This window comes from Poecile atricapillus, chromosome 13, assembly GCF_030490865.1.
Source record: "Poecile atricapillus isolate bPoeAtr1 chromosome 13, bPoeAtr1.hap1, whole genome shotgun sequence".
NCBI lineage: Eukaryota > Metazoa > Chordata > Aves > Passeriformes > Paridae > Poecile > Poecile atricapillus.
The window spans coordinates 15,828,971-15,850,062 of NC_081261.1; the positions used below are offsets into that span (position 1 = coordinate 15,828,971).

The 21,092-nt window shown below is 52.6% G+C and overlaps 2 protein-coding genes across 4 annotated transcripts; one reads left to right on the forward strand and one right to left on the reverse strand.

The window, feature by feature from the left end:
- Positions 1 to 168: 168 nt before the first annotated feature.
- Positions 169 to 5,317, reverse strand: LOC131583826 (histidine--tRNA ligase, cytoplasmic-like). 3 transcript variants are annotated; one of them, XM_058848331.1, is made up of 12 exons: positions 5,073 to 5,317; positions 4,865 to 4,984; positions 4,450 to 4,545; positions 3,543 to 3,668; positions 3,308 to 3,415; positions 2,770 to 2,868; positions 2,368 to 2,461; positions 2,104 to 2,231; positions 1,777 to 2,019; positions 979 to 1,095; positions 523 to 669; positions 169 to 315 (listed from the first exon to the last, which is right to left on the reverse strand). In XM_058848331.1, exons 1-12 carry the CDS (start codon positions 5,271 to 5,273, stop codon positions 259 to 261), a joined length of 1,536 nt encoding a protein of 511 aa, XP_058704314.1. In that variant the 5' UTR covers positions 5,274 to 5,317; the 3' UTR covers positions 169 to 258. The 3 variants fall into 3 exon arrangements, with proteins under 3 accessions (XP_058704314.1, XP_058704315.1, XP_058704316.1); XM_058848332.1 differs by lacking the exon at positions 4,865 to 4,984; XM_058848333.1 differs by lacking the exons at positions 4,450 to 4,545; positions 4,865 to 4,984; positions 5,073 to 5,317 and having other exon boundaries at positions 3,547 to 4,430.
- ZMAT2 (zinc finger matrin-type 2) lies at positions 5,268 to 15,862 on the forward strand. Its single transcript, XM_058848335.1, has 6 exons — positions 5,268 to 5,410; positions 9,267 to 9,360; positions 9,833 to 9,956; positions 10,996 to 11,069; positions 12,827 to 12,972; positions 14,423 to 15,862. The coding sequence occupies exons 1-6, from the start codon at positions 5,393 to 5,395 to the stop codon at positions 14,564 to 14,566; spliced, it is 600 nt and encodes a 199-aa protein (XP_058704318.1). The 5' UTR covers positions 5,268 to 5,392; the 3' UTR covers positions 14,567 to 15,862.
- The last annotated feature ends 5,230 nt before the right edge of the window (positions 15,863 to 21,092 follow it).

A 21,092-nucleotide genomic window follows, 5' to 3' on the forward strand; every position in this document is an offset into this window, starting at 1 on the left:
CAGATACAGGGACTGCAGTGTTAGGAACCCGCAAACTTGACCTTCAGAGGAGCTAACCAGGAGGTTAACCTGGTGACTGCACTGTCCATAGCTTTTAAAACCCTCTTACTCCTCTGTTCTCACTGCCTTAGCCGAGGCAATGAGGCTCAGGTGAGTGGATGTTACCCAGACCGCAGCTGGCAGGGAATGGCTGAGGGTGCTGGAGGAGCGTTCCAGTTGTGCAGCACTTCAGCCAAGCAGCTCCGGCCAGAGAGGTTCTCAGGGCTCCAGCCTTCTCCTGATCTCATCAACAAGCTTTTCTCTGGGGATATCAACCTATAAAGCAAACAGAGCAGCATTAGAGAAGAGCACTTTTGAGGACTGAGGATACCAATGCAGTTTGTGACTGGCTTTCTGGAGTCACCCCAATAGATCTGTGTGCTATGGTCTCCCAAAGAAAGGCTGAGGGAAAACCCAGAGCTCCGCAGTGATCTCTAGAGCTTGGAAGTACTTTAAAACCTGGTGTAAAAAGGGCATTCTCACCTCCTCTCTTGTTGCAACATCTCGCAGTTTGACGACTCCATCTGCCAGCTCCTGCTCTCCCACAATGGCAGCAAGGGGGATCCCTGTGTCCTCACAATAATGCAGCTGCTTCAGCAATTTAGGATCCTTCTTGTACAGCATCTCTGCCTAGGAGGGAGTGGGAAGGGTGAATTGCTACCCAACTTCACTCTGATGAATACTGCAGTGAAGCACCAATACCAAACCCTGCAGCAATCACTTTGCTGCTCTGGCCTGTTCTTTTCTGCCTGCCTAGATCTAAAGGTTGGACTTGATGATCTTTGAGGTCTTTTTCAATTCAAATGACTCTGTGATCTCTGACAGGCCCAGATCTTGGAGAGACACACAACTAATAGAGTTGGTCTTGCTGTGCTACAGCTCCCTTCAGGCTCCTCCTCCCTCACCTGTGACACTGCCAAGCCCAAGTCATTCCTTTACCTTGATCCCTGCGTCCCACAGCTCGGAGATGAGCTTCAGTCTGGCAGCAAGCAGGTGTTTCTGTGGTGTAGCCACCAGCACCTGGGTCTCAGTTGTTCGAAGTTTCTCCCCAGAAGCCTGAAGGGACAGACACGGAACATTTATGGGAATGAGTCCGTGGGAATCCACAGCTCACAACACCTCAGCTCATCTATCTCCAGCAACAGTGACAACCTGGGCACCTTTAATGAGTCCCCCAGAGATTCTGCATTGTGTCACACTACTGAATTGTGTGCTGCTGTTCCTAGGGGATGCTGGCCAAGCACCTGGATGGGACCAATGTCTCTTTGATTCATCAAGTACAAATACATTGCCTAAGCTTCACTTGCTAGGAATCACAGGCTTGGAACCAAACACAGAATGATAAATCTCTACAGAGACTTTCCTGGGGTTTATTAGTGTGAGCTCACAGTCATTACCAAATTCATGGCTTCACAATCCCCAGGACAGAAAACTTCAGAGGCAAGACACAAGAACAAAGTGACTGGAGCACAAAACTCAGAGCCAGGCCCAGAACTCAAGGCTGTCACTAACATTTCCTTGACATCTCCTAGGGAATGCTGCCCTTGGCTGCCCACACCTGAATCCTGATGGGCTGCAGAAAATGACTCTGTCTTCAGTGCATCGATATTTACGCACAGGAAGAGCCACCCTCTCCCCCAGAATTATTTTCCCTTGAGCACTGTGGAGCTGGACACCGCTAATAAACGGTATTTTGCTTCCTGGAGCCTTCCCCAATGTACTGCCTGCATCACCTACCTCCAATCTCTGTTCCAGGATGGAGAAGATCCGCTCAATCCCAATGCTGACCCCCACACAGGGCACCTTCCGGCCCTTGGGATCAAACATCCCCACCAGCCCGTCATAGCGGCCACCTCCAGCCACGCTCCCAACGCTGACGGGCTCCTCCACGTGCTCGTTCTCCTGCTGCAGCAGCACAGCCTCAAAGATCACCCCTGTGTAATAGTCCAGGCCCCGCGCCAGGCTCAGGTCGAAGGAGATCTGTGGGGCACAAGGGCGGCCCCGTCACCGGCTGCTCACGGGCCCACGAGGGCAGCACCCCCTCCTGCCCCCACACCTCCTCACCTTCCCTGTGATGCCAAACAGGGTCAGGTACTCAAACAGCAGCTTCATGTCTCCCAGCCCTTCCTTGGCGAGCTTGTTCTGGGATAGCTTTGGGTCCTGCAGAAGCCGCTCGATCAGCTCCAGCCCACCTGTGGGGACCAGCCATGTCTCAGCTGTGCCAGGGCAGCAGTGCCCGGCACGGGGGCCCCAGACAGCCGGGGGTGTGCCCTGCACCTTCCATCCCCAGCCCAGAGCAAGGCCAAGGGCACGAGCCATGGTGCTCACCATGGAGCTGGACGTACTCCCCGATGCGATCCGCAGCCTCGGGAGAGAGCCCCTTCTCTCCCACCATCTCACTCCTCACTTCATCCCACGGCACCTGTGAGGGGAGAGAAGGGCATCATTTGCTGCAGGATGTTCTCCTCACCCACTGCCTCCATCAGCTCACATGTGCACAACTTGTGTGGAACAGTCAGCAGTCTCACTAATCATGCCTCTCTCTCTCACAGGAATTTTTAACAAATCACCAAGCTTTATTCTTAACCAGGCCCAAGAACTCCTCAAATCCTTTGCAGACCCCATCTTAGCTGCTGTGACACTCTTCACAACAAGAACAGCCACAACACTGCCCAGCCTTAGACATCCATCCCAAGACCAGAAGTGTCTCCCCATGAGCCCAATACTGACCTTGTCCAGCTTGTCCACAGTGGAGCAGACAGGTATGAACTTGTTCTCTGGAACACCACAGACAGCAAACACACCATTCAAAATCCGACGGTCATTGACCTGGGGGAGAGAGAGGCACACTTACCTTGGGGACACACCCTGAATTCATTCCTTCTTTCCTAGAGTGTGGGAAGCTGCAGCTATTGGCAATTCCTCATGCCTTTTCCTCAGCACCCAAATTCCATGGAAAGAGAAGGTGTAGAGGTATGAAAACCATCCCGTGACTCTGTGGATCTAGTCAGCTGCTGGAATTCTGCAGAAGACTCTGGTTTGTCCTGCAGAGAACTCTGCTGACTGCAGCCTCAGGAGAACTGGTATTCCCAGATCAAGGCATGTCCAAGCTGAGGGTCCAGCCTTTGTATAGACACCATGAGGAGCCAGAGAAGTGGGATGAACTTCTGGGTCAGGCTTTAGAGCAGGCAGAGGTACTCCTGTGTAAAACCACAGGCACAATGACCACTGCTTCCCACTGTGGCACACAGAACCCACCCAGTCTCACCTTAATGAGGAAGTTTCCGAGCTGCAGGTCACTCAGGATCTCGTGCACGATTTTCAGGCACTCAGCATCGGGAATCATCGGGTCAAACTGCCCGGCAATGTCAAAGTCCTGGGGGCAGAAGAAGTGATGGGAGCTCCTGGCAGAGCCAAGGGGCCTTACCAGGCACACCCTGATGCTCTGCAGCCGGGAAAACCCTCCTGGCCTTGTGGCCTTGGTGGCAGCGCACAACACTCACGCACTGGTAGAACTCGCGGTAGCGGCCCCTGGTCATGGCTGGGTTGTCCCTCCTGTACACCTTGGCAACGTGGTAGCGCTTCATGTTGGTGACCTTGTTCATGGCCAGGTAGCGAGCAAAGGGCACCTGGGCCCGAGGAGTTAAGGATGCTAACATGGAGGTCCCCAGCACTGTAGAAGCTGAACCTCAAAGCCTCCCATCGCCCCTTCCCTTTGCCAACTGCTCCCCGATTTTTTTCACAATCATGGTGAGATTCTTGGGATGCCCTGTGCAGGGTCATGAGCTGGACTTCTTGCAGATCCCTTCCAACTTTTGATATTCTATAACTCTATGACCTCTGGAGAGATCATCCCCCAGGCTGAGGAGGAGTACAATGAACCACCTGAGCTCCTTCAACGCTGGGACAGTTCCATTTCCTCCTCCAGACCCACAGTGCAACATCACATACACAAACATACACAAACCCTCTCTCATCATTCCACCCTCTCAGAGTGTGATCAGTGGGAATTCAAAGCATGGCACAGCTATATGGACATTGAAGAAGAGACTTTCTTGAGATGTGGAGGTTCAGAAGGCCTGGAATGGACACCTGCAGCAAACACCTTTCCAGGTGCCACTAGCAGAGGTGGGGACTGTAACTGGGAGAAGATAAAACCAGTACAGCAGAGCATATTGTTGCATGTCCACAGCAGGAAGGGACTTTGCTGTGGGCCCTGCCTTGGCTGGGGGATGGTGTGGGGTCATGACAGTGACAGCCAGACCAGCTGGGATGGCCAAGGGGGCACTGCCATCGCCCCAAAGGGACCTGCAGGCAGGTAAGAGCAATCCCTCAAGGCAGAGGTGGCAACTACCTTGGTCTGCCAGCATCCCCTCAGGGTGCCACCATCCCCTTGGGAGCACAGGATACGGTGAGGTCATAGCGCAGGGCCAGCAGCTCCCCGCCCTGGTCCTGCAGCTCGTAGATGAGCTTGGTGTCCTCCCCATACTTCCCCATCAGCGTGTCCTGGGGAGGGACAGAGGGGCTGGTGACCTGGGTGGCTCTGGGGTGAAGGGTCCCCCGAGATGGGGCACAGAGCTCGGGCACCACGAACCGGGCATTACACACATCCCCCCTCCAGCACCCTCGGACCTGAGTCCCCTTAAAAAGAGAGCCAAGAGCGAATGTCCAGCTGCCCTTCCCCACACAGAGGGAGCTCCCACACCTGTCCTGCAGGCCCGGGGGAAGGGAGCGCTCCCCAGCCCCACAGGAGGGCGCAGAGGGGGCCCCACAGCCCCCGGGCCGGGTCCGCTCCCCACACCGAGGGGAAGAGCGCTCCCCTCACCCGCAGCTCCAGCACGGGGGTGTCGATGGCGGCCGCCCCGTGCCGCTTGAAGCAGGACACCACGGCGCTCAGGAGCCGCTCCCGGAGCGCCGCCTGCGCCGGGGGGTGGTCGCGGGTGCCCTGCCCGGGACAGAGAGCGGCCGTCAGCGGCGAGGGCGCGGGGGAACACTCGGTACCCACCGGCGCCGCTCCCGCTCCCCGCCTTTACCTTGGGCGTCTTCAGCACCGGCACCCGCTCGCCGCCCGCCGCCGCCCGCACCTGCCGGGACAAAGGTCCGCGGTCACCGGCCGGTAGCCAGGAGCGGGCGAAGCTGCCGCGGCTCCCAGCGAGGCACAGCGGCCCGAGGCAGGGCCACGCCGGTAGGCACCGGGCGGCGGCGGCGGCGGCGAAGGGTCCGAGGCGGAGCATGGCCGGTACCGGGACACCGGGAGCGCGAGCACGTGACCGCGGCGGGGCACGTGACTGCGCGGGCGGCCGCGCTTTACGGCGCCGCGCGACAGTTCCCGGTGCTGTGCCCTCAGCTCGCCATGGCGTCGGGCAGCGGGGTAGGTGCTGCCGCCGGGGCTGCCCTCGGAGTGTGGGCTGCCCTCAGAGTGTGGGCTGCCGGCCGCTCGGCCGCCCCCGCTGCTCCTACCGGGCATGGCAGGGCCGGGGACACGGCCCCGCCGCGCTGCGCTCGGGGCCGCTGGCAGGCCGCGGGATGAGGGATGTGGCGGGGCCGGGGGTGCCGCTGTGGGCGGGTGTCTGTGGGGCGGGAGGGGGCTCATCCCTGCTCTTTCCATCTCTGTGTGTGGGCGGTGGGAGGTTGGGGTTCCCCTGAGACGCCCCGATACCTCCAGGGCTGGAAGTGCGGTGGCTCCATCGCGATCCCACCCAGCAGCCCAGACGTGCAGTCGCCGTCCCTGGAGGGGTTTAAGACAGGACAGAACGTGGTCAGTGCCCTGGTCTAGTTCACATGGTGGTGTTGGGGCACTGGTTGGACTCGATGATCTCAGAGGACTTTTCCAATCGCAGTGCTCTTGTTATTCTCCCATCTTAGGGGCAGATCTCCGCCTGTCCCAGACGGGTATGAGGCGATTGAGCTGCCTCAGCCTCGGGGTGGAGGTGCCCACGCACCTCCAGCGCCCTGGGACGGACCCCCGCCCATCTCCAGGGGCTGGGTGATGGCTCATGCAGGTGACTCCTTCCCTTCCCTACCCTGGGAAAGGGTTGCCTTTTTCCTGTCCTGATGGAGAAACATCTCTGCAACTCCCTGACAGGAGGGTGCAGCCAGGTGTGGGTTGGGCTCTCCTCCCAGACAATCAGCGACGGGATGAGATGAAACAGCCACAAAAGTTGGAGTAGGGGAGGTTTAGGTTGGAAATCAGAAGGAATTATTTCCCAGAGGGGGCTGTCCAGGGAGGTGGTGGAGTCACTATCCCTGGATGTGTTCAGGGACTGACTGGATGTGTCACTCAGTGCTCTGGACTGAGTGAAAAGGTGGGGATCTGTCACAGCTGGATTTGATGATTTTGGAGGTTTTTTCCAACCTAAATGATTCTGTGAGTGTTAAAATGGGATGGGTAAGGTAGATGCTGCAGGTGTAGCCTGACTGGAGAGCCAGGCTGTTTGAACACATCCAATGAAATCCCAAAGCTCTCAGCAGCACAGGGGCTGTGTTTTTTGAGGGGTTCTGGGCCATCTTTCCTTCCTGGAAGCCACTTACTGAGAAGTGAGGCACTGGCACTGCCAAAGAAGTTGTGGCTGCCCCATCCCTGGAAATGTTCAAGGCCGGGTTGACTGGGGCTTGGAGCCACCTGGGATACTGAAAGGTGTCCCAACCCTTGGCAGGGGGTGGGACTGGCTGACCTTCAAGGTTCCTTCCAATCCAAACCATTCCAGGATTGATTCCATGAAGTGGGAGAGGTCAGGAGCATGATGTCTGCCTGTGAGGGAGGTGGAGCCTGTGGCTCATTGTCAGCTGCCAGCTGAGAATTCCTGTTGGATTGAGCCTGGCTTGAGACTCCTGTATTAACAGGCTTTGGTGCTGATACTGGGCTCATCATTGGTGTCCATCTCCAGAGGGAACAGGAGGCTGTGGGGCACTTCTGGTTATTAATCATTGTTATAAATTTGGGAAATATTCTCTGTCACCCAAAACAGCTCTGAGATAAAGATCTGGGGGGGCTTGCAGCCCCCTTGCCTCCACCAGAGCAATTCAGAAATATCCCTTCAAATATTGTCGAACCAAGATCTTGTCACGCAGTTTAGTTTAATTTCTTTCCCCACGCCTGGATGAGGCAGATTGGTAAAAGAGCTGCAAAAGACTCTTTTCCTTTTATTGCAACAGGAGAGAGAAGTAGCTAATAAACCTCCCCCTCTGCAGGCTCCCACCAGCTACAATTTGTGATAATGCCTGGCATGCAGGAGAGTCTGGAAAATACCCCCAAACATTAATTTACACTCAGTGATATTTTCTTTTCTTTTGCTCAGGGTGGTTAATAAAACCTGTTACGACATCCTTAAAGTGCTTAAGAAGCTCTGGGAATAAATGAGAATTTTTCTACGCCTCCCCAAGGCATTTTCATCCCTATCAGTAGTTGTTCGTTCCATTTGAAGGATTGCCAGAGGAGAGAACTTTAAATGGCTGTGCTGCTGCTGTAGCTCCAAATGGGATTTGTGTCCTTTGGATTGTGATTGGATTCTTGATTTGGCTGAACGGAGAAGGTGGTGGGGTGTGTGTGGGGGGGGTCCTTCTCCCCCAGAGGTGTTTTTAAATACATCTTGTCCTTTCTTTAATGTGAAACTGAGAAGCTCTCCCTGCCACGCTGAGGGAAATGCAGCTCTATCCAAAGCAGGGTTATCTGCTCAGGAAATTCAGGAAAAGTGGCTGAGTGAAACCGTGACTGATCCCAGGTGTAGGGGCCTGAGCTGCAGAGGGGGAAAATGCTGGGAAGAGCATGAGCTGGGTTGGTCAGAGTGGATGTGAGTGGAATAGGAATTCTTGTCTGATCACTTCTGCCCTCAGCACTGGGGACTGAGAGAAATCCACCCAAAAAAGCCGCCTGTATTCTTCAATGTCAGCTTCACCCAAATTCAGCCTGTCTTCATGCACATGCTGTGTCCAGCTCTAGGGTTCCAGCATAGGAAAGACATGGACCTGGTAGAGTGAGCCCAGAGGAGGCCATGGACGTGCTCCACAGGTTGCTGCCCCTCTGCTGTGGAGACAGAGAGCTGGGGATGTTCAGCCTAGGGAAGACTGAACACCAGTCTCTGTCCAGAGAGACCTTGGAGAACCTTCCAGTGCCTAAAGGGGCTCCAGGAGAGCTGGATGAGAACTTTGAACAAGGGCACGGAGTGACAGGACAATGGGGAATGGCTTCCCACTGCCAGAGGGCAGGGTTAGATGGGATACTGGGAAGAAATTCTTCCCTCTGCCAGTGGTGAGGGCCCAGCACAGGTTTCCCAGAGAAGCCGTGGCTGCCCCTGGATCCCTGGAAGTGTTCAAGGCCAGGTTGGACAGGGCTTGGAGCAACCTGGGATAGTGGAAGGTGTCTCCCTACCTGTGGTAGGGGATGTGGAACAAGATGATCTTTAGGGTCCTTTCAACTCAAACCATTCCAGGATTCTATTAAAGTGTCCTGTCACTGCCAAATAATTCTGTGGAGCTCCCAAAGGGCCAGCAAGCCTTGGAGGTGTTTCTGCCCTTCCCTATGTAAAGCTGCAGGATCAGGACAGCAAAACCTGTGGATTTTGTACAGGTGCTTCCCTGGTACCTCAAAGCCCTGCCTTGACGGAGAGGGTTTCAGAGCTTGTTCTGGTTTGCTTGTACATGTGCTCACTTGGAAATCCTGCACTGGTGCCTGTGATTTCATGGCAAGTTCGGTACTTTGATGCCTGCAACATGTAGACACTGCTGAGAGCAGACAGGCACAGCCTTCCCTGCTCCTGCAGTGTAATCACACTCTCTGTAGCTCAGGCTGTTTCACAGCTTCTTTGTTTGACATTGCAGCTTGGATTCTTTTGACTTCTGGAAGAGTCAAAACAGGGGTTTTGAGGACCCCTGTACTCCTACTGCTGTGTTTGTCAGGGGGCACTTCCCAGGTCTGAGATCCATCAGTTTCAATCCCATTTGAATCTGATTTTCAAGGCAAAAGCCTGGATGATCATCTCAGGAGCTGTTAAGATCAACTCATTTCTTCTTTTAGTGCTCTGAAATTATTCTAGTAGTAGCTAGAGGCGTGCTGAGAGTGATGATCTTAAACCACATCCATAATTCCTGGATGGAAAACAGAGGACAGGGGGATATAATTCTCCTAATTTACTGCACTGGCCTCACAGGCCAAGTGATTCCACCTCTATTTCCCCTCAGAGGTGGTCAGACTGTATAATAAATGTTAATGAACTTTGTTTTCCTCCCAGACTAAGAACCTGGACTTCCGCCGGAAGTGGGACAAGGATGAATATGAGAAACTCGCAGAGAAGCGGCTCACAGAGGAGAGAGAAAAGAAAGATGGTGAGTAGTGTGCTGGCTCCAGGCAAGCTGTGCTGGATTGGCAGTGAGGCTCCCAAACCCTTGGAATTTGGGAGGGAGAGCAGTGAAAAGTCAAATCCCAAAGGGAAAGAGCTGGCTTGCTTCTACCCTTTCTCTTTTGTTTGCCACTGAGTATATTTTTTGGTCTAAAGAAATTACTGAGAACCTTTGAGGGGCTGACTCTTGTTTGGGGAAGGGGGGGAACAGTCAGTTGCTGGAAACAAGATCTCAGAATATGACTCAAGGCAGTGCTGGCAGTACCTCAGAGATGTATGTACCTGGTTCTAATAGGAACCAGGAACCAGTGAGGAGGAAATTATATCCTGTACTGATTTAAAAACAAAGGTGCCTTTTCTACATGGATCAGGTAGTCCCAGATACCCAGCAGGTACCTCTGCACCAAGGGGAATGTGAAATCCAGCATGTCAAGCTTGACCTTTTGTTTATGTTTTAGGCAAACCAGCTCAGCCTGTCAAAAGGGAACTTCTGCGGCACCGAGACTACAAAGTGGACCTGGAATCCAAGCTGGGCAAAACCATTGTCATCACCAAAACTACCCCTCAGTCAGAGATGGGAGGGTAGGTTGTGATCTTATTGAAGTCTCAGAGTCATGCTGGTTAGACTGGGACGCTGTGACACAGCAGGGACCTCTCAGAGGGCACCAGGAGCTGCTGTCCTGTGTTTGGAGCCTGGGATGGGGCTGCATTTTTCTACACCTAAACTGTGTGTCCTGGGGTAACATATGGAAGAGACCCAGCAGGCTGAGCCCCTTTGGAAATTATTCCTTGGTATGAGTGTTGCCCACCTGTAGGACCAACAGAGGGAGATCTCTGCTGCCTGCTTGGGTATCTTTAGCCAGACCTGCTTGCCCTGAGACCAGGACTGCTGCTGATTTGGGTATCTGCACTGGGAATGGGAGAAACATCCAAATGCTGTCCTTAGGAATGGTGTTTGGCCACTGTTTGTGTGAATCGTGTTCTACTAAAGTCTGAAAGGGTTCTGAGCTCACCCTAAGCCATCAAAAGCATGAAAAGAATGTGTTGAGTTTGTGTCATCTCAGGAGTGACCCTGTGTCTCCCTGGGCAGTAGTGCCAGGGAGATGTGCAGCCCTGACCAGCATCCAGGGATGGTGGTTCAGCCCCTGGCTGGACTTTTGCAGCAGCTCTTAAGGTGGGCAGAAAGCACAGCTGTGCTCATCAGGGAGCTGCACTGGCAGGTGATAGGGATGGTAGCACTTACCTGGCAGCCAGATGAGAGGCTGTGGTGTGGAAACATGGGCTGCTGGCCAGCTCTGCCTTGGGGAGAGCAGGCTGTGCCACAAAGTCCATCCCACCCAATGGAGTGTGACTGGAAGGGGAAAATGCTGTGGCTGGTATCTTGCAGAGCAGCTCAGAATTTGGTTTCTGTCATGTCAGAGGGGTGTTGGTATAAGGGTCAGTACCTCCATGGGAGCCCTGTCCATTGGGTGTGGCCTTGCCCTTGCTCTTCACTGGGGCCCTCTTGTCCTGGAGAAGTGTCCTGAATCCCCAGTGACGTGCAGATTGTGTCACATATCCGTTCTGTGGGTTGGGCTTTGTCTCATGATTTGGGGTTTATTTTTTCTGTCTCTCCTGACAGGTATTACTGTAACGTATGTGACTGTGTGGTGAAAGATTCCATCAACTTCTTGGATCACATCAATGGCAAAAAACGTAAGGACTGTTTCTTTGCCTCACTGCAGGGTTGGTTGAGTTGGAGGGGCTGTTCCTTTTGTGCATCACCCATATCTGAGGGCTGAACACTTATCCATGGATCAGGGAGCTTAGGAGATCACGATGTAGAAGCTCATCATGAGAGCTGTGGAGGTGCTGCCCTTGTCTCCTGACACCTTCCAGAGTGCTGGACCACCTTCACGGAAGAAACAGTGATTGGTGTACTCTGCTTGGTGGACGTATTTTCCCCATCCATCATGTCAGTGCTGTGAGAAACCCAGGGTCAGAAAATTCTAGAATAGTTTGGGTTGGAAGGGACTCTCAGAGGTCATCTAGTCCACCCCCCAAATCACGATGTCTCCTCTGTAAATTTGGAGAGAGGCTTTTTACAGTGCTGAATCTGTAAAGAAGTACTTAGATAAGTAAAAGGTCTGGGAGTAGCCCATTTTTGGATCAGAAATTTCTCTTTGTAGAAGTTGAGTATAAAGCTCAGAACTGGATGATTCCTGAGCTCCAGAGTATGGATCAGGACTATGCCCTCATTGATCTGACTGTGGATATTGCTTCTGCTTGAATGTTCAGAGAGTGGGGAATGTAGAGAAAGTAAAGGAGCAGCAGGACAGACTGACACATTTTGCATGTTGTTCCTGCTCATGAAGGTGTTTTTGGCTCCTTGTGGAAGTCAGAAAATCACCCTTTTACAAAAAGACAGGGATGTGTGTGCTCCAGACCTGCACACGAGGCTGTTTGAGAACAGGAGGCTCAGAACAAACCTGAGGACTGATTTTCTGTAGCTCAGGAAAGAAAACACAGTGTTTTAAAAACTTGTGATTTATGTGAATGAGAGGAAGGTGCCAAGCTGCCTTGTTTGAAATGCTGGGAGATGAGCAAGAGGTTCATATGAGAGAATCTGGAATCAAAAATCCTGGCGTGGCTGTATGGATGGGCATGAGTTGTAGGGTTGAGCTGGGTTTGGAAAGTGGCTGGTTGCACTTTACCTTAGTATGTCTGGGAACTTTTAAATCAGTCAATAAATCTGGCTCAAACCTGCTTATTCTTGGCAGCCCTTTTGCTAATTCCTGGTGTGTAGTTTAAGCTTCCAAGTGCTGCTGCATCTGTGGGACAAACCTGTGCAGGGCTGCTGCAGTGAACAGGCTGTTTGGATCCACTCAGGAATGTGGGTTGGAGACATTTCTGGGGGAGCTCCATCAGCATAGGCTTACCCAGAAGTGAGAAACTGTGAATCTGCTCTGAAGAGCCACTGAATCAGAGGCCTGACTTTATATTCTCTGCTTTAGCTAGGAATGTCCTGTGTAATCAGGATCTCCGAGTGCCACTCATGTCTTGTTTAGCATCGCCCACAGCTGAGAGATGCCAGCCTGTCAGTTTTATTCTGGCTCCTTTTTCAACACTCCAACCCTTTTTTATTCCACTGGTCCAAGATTAAATTTCCTGAAGCATCAGAGCACCAACATGACAGGGAGCATCCAAATAAGGAACCTTTAAAGAATAGCCTGTGTTCTTGTTACAAGTACTGTTGTATTTGTTGTGGCCACTGCTTGTGTGGGTTATGGTATCCCCCCTAAAGCCCACCTCCACAACCTAAGAAGTCCTTAGTCTGGCCCTGGAAGGTTCTTCGAGGGGGATGACAAGCTGCAGGGTGATGCTGTGCTGTTTAAATTGGGATCAGGGATGGAGACTTTGTGCAGAACACTGAAGTGTTGCTGAACACTGCCAATTCCACTGCTGTTCTCCAGACCAGAGGAATCTGGGCATGTCCATGCGGGTGGAGCGTTCCACACTGGACCAGGTGAAGAAACGCTTTGAGGTGAACAAGAAGAAGATGGAGGAGAAGCAGAAGGATTATGACTTTGAGGAGAGGATGAAGGAACTCCGTGAGGAGGTGAGTCTGGGCAGCAACTGAGGAAGCAAAGAAATTTTTTTTCAGAGGAAATGAACCCTGGTTCCTACTTTTGTTCCTCAGAAGTGTTGTTGGTAGCATGGGCTTCTTATCTGCTCCTATGAGTGGGGTTTGTTTTTCTGCTTTTGAAGAGTTTGTATTCATGTTCCTGGAAACCCTTTTCCCCTCTTTCTGTGTGAGAGTAACTTTTGATGGTTCAGAGTTCCACTGAGAGCAGCACAAGTCCGTTTTTTGTCTCCCACTTGTGTGGTCTGGTAGTGGATCTGCATCTTCATCCATTATCTTCCACAGCTCTTAGGATTGCTGGAATCCCCTTCCACAGGGCACTTGCTTCTGTGTGGCCTCTTCAAGTGTAGAAGGGCTTTGTGAATAGTGTGCTGTGGTGCAAGATGTGCGAGGAGGTGATAAAAGACAGCAGATTTCTCTCAAGCTGGGGCTTAGGTGTTAGTAAACATGAAAATCAATTATTTGAAGACCCAACAAAGTTCTGACAGCTGAGAAGCTTCTGTGGGTCCTTCTCCTCTATCAGCAGCCACATAACCCAAGGTTACAAATCCCTGCCTTTTTTTGAGTCTCCCTGCCCAAGCCCTGAGCTTTGCTTCACCACAGGGGAGCTCTTTGGGGTGTTGAGCAGCCCCATGCTCTGCTCTCAGGCAGGCTGTGGTGCTGCTGAGCCCCATCTGTTTGGGGAATAGGAGGGAGGTGCCCCAGCACCAAAGGGAGTGCTGTTGGTTGAAAAGCTGCTGCCACTCAATGGATGGCAAGAAGGAAATCAGCGGCAACTCCTGGTGTAGCTTTCTCCAGGGCATGGCTGTGTTCAGGAGCACAGCAAATGGTGATGAGAATGGTGGGAGCAGTTGCTAAGTTGGGAGCTGAAGCCATGCTTCGGTGTCACCCAGTACAAACCTGGCTCTGTTCCAGGGCTCGTGATCCTCACAGAGCAAAACACTTTGATTAGAGCAGTGCAAACTCTTTGATGCCAAAGCCCCCCTCAAAGCTGCTCAGAGCTTCGGCTTCTGTTCCAGTGAGCAGCTGTCACTCTGCCAGGCTGAGAGCCAGCAGGCATCACAGTCACTGGCACGAAGCATCGGACAAGGGATGGCCTCCTGCTTGCAAACCAGCTCCTGCTTGTCTCAGCCTCGATTCCAGGCAAAACTTGTGATGTTTGCTCAGAAGAGAAGGTTTGATAATGCTTCATTTTGTCTATTTGTGTGTGTGGCTCTGCTCTTGGCCTGGGAAATGGGGTGGTCTGGATTCACTGGTGAACTTTGTCCTTGAAGGCTGCAGGTCAGGATTTCTGCTGTTTGTTTCCTCAGGCACAGCTTGGCTACCGTGGGCAGGATCTGTGTTAATTGTGTTAAGTACCTTGTGTCTCAAAACTCCTTCAGCTCAGGAGGTGCAAATTGTTTTGCTGTTGTGTCCCTTGCTGCAGGAGGAGAAGGCCAAAGCCTACAAGAAGGAGAAGCAGAGAGAGAAGAAGAGGCGGGCGGAGGAAGATTTGACCTTTGAAGAGGATGATGAAATGGCAGCTGTGATGGGTTTCTCTGGTTTTGGCTCAACCAAAAAGAACCACTGAGCAGCTCTGGACTCTCCTCTTTCTCTAAACACTTTGTTTTTACCCAGGGAACTCTGGATAACTCTTCAAAGACTTGATCGAGGACTTGTATGTAAATCTCCCAGTAGAAGTTGGCTGGAAGAGTTGAAAAGCGATTCCATGCTCTACCTGTGCTGCAGATCAAGCTCTGCCTCTCATTAGCTTCCCTTCTCCTTCTGTGTCCTAGATCTGGCTGCTCAGCTGCTCTGTGGCCGTGTGTGTGCAGGGAAGTGCTCTGTTGGGTACATTTTTTTTGCCAATAAAGTGCACATTCTGCACAGGTGGCCTGGTTCAGGATTAATCTAGTTGTCAACCAGGCCCTACTTGTCACCCAAGCTGTGTTTGAGATGCTGAGAGGGATTCAGTTGCTTTTAGGCTCATAATGAAGGAAATGTGCCGCAGCAAGCAGTGTGAGAGGTGCATCTTTATGGCTTGTGCTGAGCAGGGCTGGGGGCTGCATGGAGTCTGGGTTGCTGAAATTTTCCTGTGTGTTTTATCTGCAAGGGAGACTTGCCTCCCTTTCTTTGTGTTTTATCCCATAATTAAGGTAGGGGAAAAATTTCTCCCCTTGACTGGTGTAGGATAGAGCCAGTGAGAGAAAGTTGAGTTCAATTTGCCAGAAATAAATGGAATGTTTTAATGGGCCTTTTGGTGGAGGTTTGATGCCTTGTTTATTTTGAGAGCTTCTGTTTCCCACCGAGAAGAGCTGCTGGTGTCTCCCAGCAGCACAGAGCTGGGGTGGCCTTCTGGGGACCCCAGTGGTGGCAGAGGTGAGGTGTGTGCCCTCCTCTCCTGGCTCAGCTCCCAGCTGCCCAAGGCAGATCATTGCCATAATGCTTGACTTTTTTATGTAATTCTGGAGATGGGTGTAAGAATATGGAAGGGGGAGTTCAGGGCTGGGGACCTGCATTCCCATCAGGCAGTCCAAGACAGGCTGGGCTGTGTTCCAGTTTTACCAGCCTTAGTATATTAATGGCCATTTTTTTCCTGTCTACTGGCTGTCAGTGTCTTTTCACCTCTGCCTTCCCCTAAATCCACTTCATTTCTGCTTTTATTTACCTCAGTCAAACCTTGTGTGACTCATTTCCGTCTGCAGTTAGGATTTATATTTTGCATGGCTGGGTTTTCGTAGCTCTGTCTCGCTCTCCTCTCTCTTTTTATGTATATTGATGAAATCCTTGCGCTTGCCCTTCTCCGTGCTCGTATGAAATTTCCAGCCTGGGGAAGGCTGCAGTGTTTAGCCTGCTCTTTCTAATACATCTAGAACAAATCCTGTAATGTTGTGCTGCTGTTTTAATTCCTTAATCTTAGCCTGCTGACAGCTTCATTGCCTCAGGTCTTTCCGCTTCAATTCAGATTATAATCCCCGTTGAAGATGCTATTGAAATGATATATAGCCAGTCAGATACAGCTGTCCTTGGAGGTTTGACCCTTTTAACTTGGCAATCCTTTGACTTTGGCTCTCTGAGCACACGGGCTGGGAGGGAGACTTTCATTCCAGCCACGTTCCTAGCGCTGTTCAGGCTGCAGCACGTGGCTCCGGCTGAATGGGAGAGCGGAGACGCTCGCGCCGTTGTGCCCTCCGGGGTGCGAAAGGGATGCTGCCATGGTTTCATACACATTAAAAGTTTAGGATGTTTCAGAGAAGATTTAGCAGCAGCCATTTTATTCCAGCCACCAGCTTTGCAGACACCCAGCCCCTAAATGTGCTGCTGAGAAGGGGGCAGAGGCTGCCCTGCACCCCCCCATCTTTTCCAGCTTGTGACCTTGGAGCCAGTGGCTGCTGTCTTGGCTTTCCATCAGGTGTATCCTGATGTTCTTGTCCATCCTGGCACACCCAAGGGGCGAGGTGTGAAATGAGCAGCCCCACAGAAACCTTCCTGGGGCGGTGATGAGGTTTGCACAGCCTCCTGCCTCTGGGCCCTGCCTGTCCCTGCCTGCTGCTCCTGGTCCCTGCAGGACAGGGAGGAAATCCCTCCACAGTGCAGTGCTTTCAATCACGAGATTCATCTTTGGTGTAAAGCCTGTCATCCCCGAGCCCATCCCGAGGCCACCTGCACCCTGGGGGCCAAAGCCCCAGCCCCAGCTCCCCATGCTGGGGCTGCTCGCGCCGGGGGAGCGCAGCTCTTTGTCTCGGCAGCTTGCTGGGAGCAGTGGTGTGTGCGGCAGCAGATACAAGCTCCTGCTGGATTCCCAGCAGCGGGAGCTGCCTCTAGCCAAGGATGAAAAGCTGGTTTCATGGGAGGAAATAATATTTAGAGAAGAGACAGATAACATTCCCTGTACCAGCCATGTTAACCCTTTGCTTCCACCACTGCTTAGCGAGGTGTTAACCCTTGGCTCTCAGCCCCCAGTGCTGGAGCAGTGGTTCTCCATGACTCCTTGTTAGCATTCACCATCTCCATGTTGAATTTAAGGTGCTGGATGTACCCATATGGGTCAAGACTTGGGGGTTTTACTTGGAGAGAGAGAAGACCCAGCTCTGCAGCTCCCTTTCTTCTTCTCACTAGTGAACAAGGCCAGGGTGCTCTGTCCCTACTGGTTCTCATCAGCTCTTCCAGTTAAAACTGGGATCTGGTGGAGTAAGTAGAGATGTTTTGTATGGTTTGCTCATCCAGGCTGGGATGTCCTGCCTGCTCTCAATGTGAAAAAGCTTTGAGGTGCCTGGAGCCAGCTTGGTGCTTGTTCCCAGTGCCTGGGCAGAGGTGCAAGTTCCTCGTGACCTGTGGCTTGGAGGACCTGGAAGGAAGGCTGGGGACTGTGCTCAGCTTGAGCTAGCCTCCCTCATGTCCATCCTACTAAATATTGATGTCAGTGTTTGGAGAAGTACTTGAGCATCACAGCAGACTCCAGAAAACCATAAATCTGTCTTGCCACCTCCACTTCCTCTCTCCCAGACATCTTCCCTGGCCTCATCCTGAGATGAGGGGCTGAGACCTTGTGGAGGGGCTGAGCACAAATACCCAGCTGCTCTTCTTTCTTTCCTTCCTGGGCACCCTGGAATGCTTCTGGACAGCAGTTCCTCAGCCCTGCCCTCTCCTGCTGATCCGTATTCCCCTCACCCTCTATGCATCCTGCTTGGAACTAGAGGAGCAGCAGCAGCATTCCCACTATCCCAGTAAAATGACTGGGACCAGAGACCTGAGGTGATTCTGGAGAAGGGGTCCCAGCCTGACCCTGTGTGTTACCATCTGGGCTAGCTGAATCATTCCCTTTGACTTTATTAGCAGAAAGACCTGTTTTTCCAGCAATTTACACCAGTTTTATATCCTGCAAGATTTAAGCGCTTGGCAGGAGCTCCAGTCCTCCCACTGCTCAGGCCACAAGCTACTGCTGCCCCAGTTAGGCAAGCGTTCCTGCCATTTGCCAGTGTTAAAGCTAAACAGCATCCATAGGCAATATCCCTGGAAATCCTCCCTCCTGCCTGGCTTTGACCTGGTACAGTGGTGCTGGGAGTTTGTTCCACCAAACCCCTGCTCTGTCCAGGCTCCTGGGTGTCCCACGCTCCCACCAGTCCCATCAGTGCTGTGACACCACCCCACATGACTCCAGTATTCCTGTCCCCTCCCATCTGTGGAGCCCTTGTGTCTTGAGAGCCACCAGGATCAGTCAATGCTTGGTCCAGTCTCTATCCTGTCCTGCCTTCCTTGTGTGGGGGCAATCAGGTGTCCCCAGGGGAGAATCTGATCTGTGCAAGGGTAAAGGTTCAATCCCTGATTAGGGCTGGGGTTGCTGCAAAAGAGAATAGGGATCATAGGATCCTGTAGTGGTTTGGATTGGAAGGGACCTTGAAGATCAGCCAGTTCCAGTGCCCTGCCATGGGCAGGGACACCTTCCACCAGACCAGGCTTCTCCAAGCCCTGTCAAACCTGGCCTTGAACACTTCCAGGCATGGAGCAGCCACAGCTTCTCTGGGCATTGGTTGAGGAAAGGGTGGAAGGCAGAGATAGGACGAGGTGAAGATTTGTAGAGGAGAGAATCCCTGGGCTGGGAGGTATTTGCTTCCCATCTGGAGCTTGGATGGGAAACTTGGTTGCCAGCTTTTGCAAAAAGGATCAAGCTGGGAGCCAGGGACATCCACAGTGAAGTGGTGCTTGGCCTGGAGACCTTGGCAAATTGGGCCATACTCCACACAGTCAATTTCTGGGGCTGAGCCAGCTCAGGCCACAGATGGGGCCAAGAGGGAACAAATGGGGCTCTTGAGTGCTCCAAAGTGGGGGGAAGAAGATAACCCCAGTGTCTCCCCCATCCCTGTCAGGTCTGTTGCTGCAGCCAGGTTGGAGGGTTGCTGGATGAACGGTTTCTGCTGGGCTCAGTGTGGGGCTCCTGAGCTCAAGGGAGGTTTTGCTTTGTCGTAAGTGAAGTACAAAACCATCACCAGCCAGAGAACAAACAGCTCCAGGCTGGAGAGGGAGCAGGGAGAGGGAGATGGGGAGGAGCAGGGGGAGCATGGGGACAGGGCATCCACAGGAGGTTTTTCAGGGACTTGTGATCTCAGAGGAAATTTCTGCTGTTGGCTGCACACCAGTGGCACCATTTCACCAACTCATGCGTGCCTCCCCATCGCCAGCTCCGCAGTGCTGAGCGCCTCGGGGGGGTCAGGGCCGCTGTGCGGAGGGCTGCGGGAATATGGTCCCTGCTCGGAGAGCGTGTGATCTGCCAGGCAGCCGGGGAGCCCCGGGGACACTGCCATGCCTTTGTTCCTCCTTCTCTTTCTTTTCCACCTTCAGATTTTTTTTCCCTCTGCTTCCAGCTGCGTATGCAGCACTCCCCCCCTCCTCCTTTCCACCCACAGTTCCTGTCTTGATTTTCCTTCCCCTCTACAAATATGTGTTCCTTAGGCTCCTTCTCCTCCCTGCCCAGCTCCCCCTCATCAGTGTTGCCTTCCCAAACTTCTTTTTTTTCCCCCTTCTCCCTGTTTCCCCACAGGCCCACTTCATTCCTTCCCCTTCCTGCTTCTCTCCCTTTCCCTCCAGCCTCTCGGGCTCCCGTTCACTCACTCTGTCTCCCCTTCTCTGACAGTTTGGGGGAAATCTGTCTGTGTCAACACACAAATTCCATTATTTATTGGCTGAGTGGAGCAGGGTCCTACACTCGTCTGTAATTGTCTCCAGATCAAAGCAGCTGCTGATGGCAGCTTTGCCTTCTCGCAGCAGAACACCACCCCCAGCTTCCAGCTCCCCATCCTCCCGGGGGAGTCGGGTGCGTGTGCGTTGACACCCTCGATGACTGATCTCTCAGACAGAGAGGAAAGAAGTAGGGCTGGTGGGGGAGAAAAGGGAGGCCTGGAGGATCTGCAAAGCTCCCTGGAGAAGATGGGGATGGTGGGGTGTGTCTCAGGGAGACAAAGTCCCTGGCACTGACCAGGGGAGAGTGGGATGGTAGAGATGGTCCCTATCCTGGGAATGGAAACAGAAAAATGAAGTCAAAGAAGGGACAGAGAGGCAGGAAACATCCCCATATCTGTCCAGAACTGGAAGAATTAGAATTTTAGAAATGGGGATAAAGGAGAACATGCCTCTTCATGCCTTTCTCTTCTGAAACCACCAACCTACTCCAGGGATGTGGGACTTCAACATGAACTGCAGGCACAGTTTTTGTTTGGGTGTTGATGCAAGATGTCTGGGGAGAGGAAACATCCACTCCAACTTCCTTGGTCTCCTCGCTGGGGTCCCAGCTTCAGCATCATTGGAAGGGTTGCAGTGGTTTCTCTGCTGGAGGAGGTGGGATCAATCAGAACAGCTCTTCCCAGGCCCAGTCTTCGCACTTTGTCATGATACACTGGGGACCTTGGGAATCTTTTGTTCCACATGGATCTGTGGACACCAAAAGAGACAGACACCATCAAAAGTCCTGACAGCTTGGTCCTTTCTCACTGCCCAATACACCAAGCTGTCAGGCTCAAGCTGTGGCTCTGCATTCCTTCTAACTGTCCAAAGCATCTCCTCCTGGTAACACCTCCCTGGCCCTGCCATCGTTTCTCCTCGGGTTTCTTTCTCCACAGAGTTCAGGCAGTTTCATATAAGGTAATGTTCCAAGACTTAAATCAGTTTTTTGACCTTTCAGACTTCAGGCACAAATGTTGTGCATAATATTCCAACACCAGTCATGCTGGTGCCTGACAGAGGAGAGGTGTCACCTCCCAGGCAATCATCACACCGTTGCCCACTTGCTCACTGTTCCTTCATCCTTCCCAGCAGGAAGCAGACTTTCCCTCAGGACTTTTTAGGGAGACACTCTAAGAAGATGCCCACAGCAAAATGAGTAGTCCCAGCTCTCAGGATAATGGGGACACTCTCCTTCTTTTGCTTTGGGTCCCAAGTCTCTTACTTCAAGTGGAACAGGACACCAGCCATGAGAGTAGCTCCTTTGGCAAGCTTGGGTTTGCAAGAAATTCCCCCTCCCTCCAGAGCAAGAGGGGACACTTGGCCTCCTGAGCTGCCATTGAAGTTTGTGTCCTACAGGGAGCCAGAATTGCCTCCCTCAGAGGCTGAGCAGGACTGGGCCC